At 41.3% G+C, this 5,713-nt stretch overlaps 1 protein-coding gene across 1 annotated transcript; it reads right to left on the bottom strand.

Moving 5' to 3' along the window:
* Positions 1-1,775: 1,775 nt before the first annotated feature.
* Positions 1,776-5,294, bottom strand: SCGB3A2 (secretoglobin family 3A member 2). The gene is made up of 3 exons (XM_047102875.1): positions 5,240-5,294; positions 2,157-2,359; positions 1,776-1,799 (listed from the first exon to the last, which is right to left on the bottom strand). Exons 1-3 carry the CDS (start codon positions 5,292-5,294, stop codon positions 1,776-1,778), a joined length of 282 nt encoding a protein of 93 aa, XP_046958831.1.
* Positions 5,295-5,713: the final 419 nt, after the last annotated feature.

Raw genomic sequence — 5,713 nt, 5'->3', positions numbered from 1 at the left:
TACAGACTTAGGTGAAACAAAAAAGGAAAACAGAAAGTTTCACAAAGTGCAACTATTTTAGTTGAAAAAAAAACACGGGGCTCAAAAAATAGCAGGAAATCAAGATAATCTTCATAGAGATGTCAGTTAACATTATGTTAATCAAGAGCCAACCAGAAAACATAAATGACTTTAACATTTGGAACAGAGGGGCTATAATGCACAGAATTGATTCAATAGATGATAGAAGATCTAAACAGTCAAAGAGGTGATGGTAAGGCAACCTGGAATGGATAAAGCAGGAAGCCATTACCAACTTCAGCTGAAGAGCAAAAAAAAAGAGGTGGTGTAACCACTGCCACTGGAGTCGCCTGGCAAAGGCTGGAACCAATGCAGACCTATCCAGCAGGACATGGAGTTTCAGATGTGATATTTCTGGGGACTTCTCCCAAGTAGAAGGGTGAGGAGGCTATACTCAGGATTTTCCCACTTCCCACCTCCTATGTCCTGCCTGAACCCCCCAGGGTCAGAATGCAGCTCAAAGGTCAGCTGACCTGGAAACCCGGGAACCCAGACAGGGAACCTGTAGAGGTTAGCATCACAGAGCCAAGCAGGGGAAGGGTGGGGAATGGATCTGAGGAAAAATAGTCCCAAGAATGGCACAACCTCAGGTCTGAAGGAAGAACAGAGCAGACATTCTTAATGGGAAGAAAGACATTATTGATTTTTCATTAAGGCATAAAAGTGCAGCAGCAAAGAGATTTAATTATCTTCTTAGGGATAGGGCTAGAGCACATGTCACAAAAGGAATAATGAAGGAAGGAAGGAAGGAAGGAAGGAAGGAAGGAAGGAAGGAAGGAAGGAAGGAAGGAATATTGACAAGACAAGACATGTAAGCAAAGGCCAGGTCATGAAGGGCCTGTAGGCCATGCTAAGGAGCTGGACATCCATTTTATAGGTTATTGTATATCACTATAATTATATCTTGAAAAGATAATTCTAGTATCATAATAGATGGTGGCATGGGGAAAAGGAAAGGACAGTTCAGAAACTAGTTGCCAAAGGATGATGCACTGAAGGCCTAACTTGGTGGCAGGGTCTGTAAGACCTATGGATTGGCCATAGTATAGCCACAAACTTAAGAGAAACTCCCACTCTGATGATGTAGACTCTAAACCAGTGAAAGACCGTAGGCTTGTCAGACAATACTTTGAACACCCTTTTCATTTTATATTTAAAAATATATTTAGCCTGGGTGGCTCAGTTGGTTGAGTATTTGACTCTTGATATCAACTCAGGTCATGATTTCACGTTTTGTGAGATCAAGCCCCATGATTCTCTCTCTCCTTCTCTCTCTGCCCCTTCCGTGCTCATGCTTGCTCTCTCTCTCTCTTTCTCCCTCCCCCCAAATAAATAAATAAGTGTTATTTAAAAAGCTTCTTTAGAAACAAGGGCATAGGAACTTGAGGTGTCTGGAAACATCATCGAAGAGCAGTTGAAGAAAATGAAAATGTTTAATTTAGACTCAAGCAAGAGGGGAAGACATGATTATGTCTTCCTGAAAATGTAGGTTCTCTTGATAACAACAGGCTCTCTGGAGTTTATGACCCAAAAAATTATCTACTTAGGCCCTTCTGAATAGACAGACTCCAGAAATAAACATAGGACACAATGAAATCTATTCATTGCTTTATTCATTGTTTTCAGGGGTCACCACATCTTAGGCTGGAATGAGTTCCAGCCCGCAAGAAGGGGAATACCTTCCCCTTCTCCTCCATCAGAGCTTAGTGCTGTCATCACACCAAATGCGACAGGGCCTCCTGAAAGGCAGAAGGACGAGAATAAAAATAAAGCAGCTTACATGTACTTAGCATGTTTCCAAAAATAGGCATCAACCTATTTAACCACCATTTTGCTGATGTGGAAATGGAAGCTCAGAGTGGTTAAGTTTCAACAAAGAATCCCTAAGCTGAGAAATATAGTCACAACCAGAACACAGGTCTCTTTCATTCAAAAATTCCTTCTAGAAAAGTAGATGTTGCACCTTCCCTGAGATGCCTGGACATGCAAATTTATATGAGTATAGTCAGTAAAAGGGAAATACATGTCTGGAGGTGAAAACAGAGTGGTTGGGAGAGATGGGGGGAGAGACAAATTAGCCCACAAGCTATAGTTACCAGAAGTTTCTTCACTGCCTCAGAGGCCTCTGGTCCCAGCTCATTCACACACTTTTTTAGCCCTTCTACAAGGTGCTCAACAGAAATGCCCAGAGTTTTCAGAAGAAGCTTTAACGGATCCAAAAAGGGGAGAAGGTCGTCCACAGGTAAAGGTAAGGCATTGTTGACAGCTTGTGGCAAACTGTTGGCAAGGAGAGCGGTGGCTGCAGGGCAAAAGGAAAACCACGTGAAACAGGCACATCTGATTCTTATCTGTTACTGCACTACTTTCCACTGTGTCCATCAATGGCTCCATTCCAGCCCCAATTGACTTCCCATGAAAACTTTTGCCTCAGGGCTTTTGCACCTGCTGTTCTGCCTCCTTAAGCTGTTCTTTCTCCAGATAGCTACGTGTTTCTCATCAAATATTACCTCCTCAGAAAGGTAGCTAAAATAGCATCACCCATCTCTAACTTCATTTTTTCTTACCATGACCTAAAATAGTAAATATCTGTTTATTTATTTCTTGCCTTCATCCTCTTACTAGTATGTAGGCTCCATGAGAACAAGGAGTATATGTTTTATTCACTTGTCTAAAACAGACCCTGGCATGTAGTAAGCACTCAGTAGATACTGGTGGTTGACTGAATAGGTATATACTTTGCATGTGGCTATCTCCACAGCCCATGGCTTTGAGGCCAAAGAGTAGATTCCATAATGAATCTTCACTTGGGGATATGCATGTCCAGGGAGTCCAGGGAGTTTCAACTTCAACTTCCAACTAATTCAACTTCACACTGCAAATATAACTGAACTCCAACTCTTTAAGAGTTAGTGCAGATGCATAGTTGAATAAAACAACACTATTCCACTCAGAGAATTTACACAGTCTAGTGGACAATAAAGATCTGTGTATGCCACAGTGAGGCATGTGCTGTGCTAACATTATGGATTAAGCTCAGCGGAAACATAAGAGAAGGGATGACTAATTCTAATGTGGTAGAGTGTTGGAGCAATCTTCCCAGAGAGATGTTGTTGGAGTCATGTCTTTAAGCAAATTCCAGGATCATAAGGTAAAGAAGGGGAGGTGAATTATAAAAAGGAACAAAATTAACAAAAGCACTGAAATGTTAAAATGAAAGTGCATACACACGCTGGTGAGCCTTTCAGAAGTGGCTGGAGTGCAGACTTCTAGTGAGGCATGCTGAGGTGGGGAAAGGAGGTAAGGCCGCAAAACTCAGGTGAGGTCAGATTTTTCAGAGCTTTGAATGCCATACTAATGAGTTTGAGACTTTTTTTCCCCAAGGGTAATGGGGAGGTATCAAGGCTCCTTTATGGAACAATTGCATTTTTTATCTTTGGCTTTAGAAAGATAACTCTCACATAGGAACGCCTGGATGGCTCAGTCAGTTAAGCGTGCAACTCTTAGTGTTGGGTTCAGGTCACAATCTCACAGTTTGTGAGTTCAAGTCCCGTGTCGGACTCTGAGCTGACAGTGCAGAGCCTGCTTAGGATTCTCTCTGTCTTCCTCTCTCTGCCCCATCCCCTGCTTGCATGCACTCTCTCTCTCTAAGTAAATAAATAAAAACTTAAAAAAAAAGAAAGATACCTTTCACATAGAAGATGAATAAGAAGGAAAATGTAGAGAATGAGAATATATACAATATATATTTTTACAAAACACATGGTGCAGATATGTAAACCTACATATGCATGAGCACACATATAAGAAAAAAGACCCTGCCCTAGTTTATTTTCCTTAGGAGTCCTTTTCATTTCCCCACTCAAATCATACAAGAGGAGCCTACGCATCTACTTCCCTTCATCTGCTACCACCTATTTTCCTTCCAAAATTCTCCCCCGGAGGAGGGATATTTATTTCCTCCAACCACCTTTCAATTGCCACCTCTTTCTGTAGATATTTGACACTAGTCACTAAAGACAAACAAAGTAGCCAAGACTGGTTAAGTTACAAATTGATCCAAAATTTCAGTAAAAAGTACAAGCCAAAGTTGCCAATGTGGGTATGGCAGCATCCAGTTTCTCATGATTAATCTCCCTACTTATTTTTAAGGCTTTGGTGAATGTCTTCTCTGTATATACTTATATACTTCCAGGGGAAGACCCTCAAAGCCTCCTGTTCTTTGAATGAGCAATGGTTATCACAGTGCATTTTGCAGATGTCAATATACCTCCAAAAAGAATGGATTAGTTCCCATTCTCCTCTAAGAATCCAACTTCTATACCCCACCTAGAAATTGAACTGTTGGCCTCTTAGTCCTCTCACAGAGCTGTATGTCTATATGTCTCTGTGCATTAGTCTAGCATCGTAGTAACTTCTGTCTGGAGAAGACTTAGCTCCCCTGTCAGATTAAAAGAACCTTGTAAACAATCTTTGTGTCTGATTCATATCTATATCTTCCCATGTTTATCCAAATGCCCAACAGGTTGTAGCCATTCGGCAACTATCTGTTAACTGTGTGAACAGATAAATGTAGAAATGTCTCAGGAGAAACAACCTGGCAAGTGACTACAGGTGACAGAAAAAAAAAAAATGAACTCCATACAGTTTCAAAAGAAAGAAGTTACAAAGTGAGATTCTGACTCAAGATTAATGAAGATAAGAAAACTAAGGGGACAATGTTCAACAATGTTGATCTTTAGTGTGAGTTGGCTAACTTTTTTTTAAGTTTATTTATTTTGAGAGAGAGAGCATGAGCAAGAGAGGAGCAGAGACAGACAGGGAAAGAGAGACTCCCAAGCAGGCTCCCTGCTGTCAGCAAAGAGCCCAATGTGTGGCTCTATTTCTCAAACTGTGAGATCATGACCCTAGCCAAAACCAGGAGTTGGACACTTAACCAACTGAGCCACCCAGGTGCCCCTGGCTAACTTCTTCTGTAGGATTCATTAAGGATAGTATTTTTATTGGGTTATAGCTTGGTAGGCTGGGATGGGGGTAGGGGGTTGCTGTATCTGAAATCCCTTCCAACCTTTCTATTCCATGGTTCTAAAACTCCCTCCACCATATTCCCCTGGGAGCCTAGGTTTACTAGTTATGTTCCTATTAACAGAAAAGTAGAGGAATATATGTTCAGGCTACTTACCAGAGTAACTGCAGATGCTGAGGGTCACCAGCAAAAACACAGTTACCAGCTTCATGATAGGTTTTCTGCGATATTTACTTGGAGTTTAAAAATGAATTGCAAACGGCAGTGAATACACTGAGCTAGTGGCTCCACTTGCTGTGCAGTGTGACAGCTACTTTTTGCACATGCACATATTTATATACCACCCATGACCTAAATTTCAGTCACTACCACTTGACTCACCCCAAAGAAGAAGAGCACGAAGGTCATATTTCCTCACTAAACAAATTGGAGGTTTTTCCGCTTTTCCTCATGTTCCCATGAGAAACAAAGCCTTCACTTGAAGCATTCTCAAGGACCTCTCATAAAAGCCCTTCCTTGCCCAGAGATGCCAGCAGGAGCAGAGAGCTCTAAGAGTTCTTCTCTTGAAATAATATTGCAAAAAGGGGAAGTTTAATATTGAGATTAAATAAGGAGCGGATGTTCTGTTTT

Source organism: Lynx rufus, unplaced genomic scaffold, assembly GCF_022079265.1.
Source record: "Lynx rufus isolate CCGP_SWC_20201006 ecotype Redwood Valley unplaced genomic scaffold, mLynRuf1.p SCAF_1, whole genome shotgun sequence".
In the NCBI taxonomy this organism is placed as follows: Eukaryota; Metazoa; Chordata; class Mammalia; order Carnivora; family Felidae; genus Lynx; species Lynx rufus.
The sequence above is the reverse complement of the archived record's forward strand: the minus strand, read 5'-3'. Positions and strand labels throughout refer to the sequence as shown.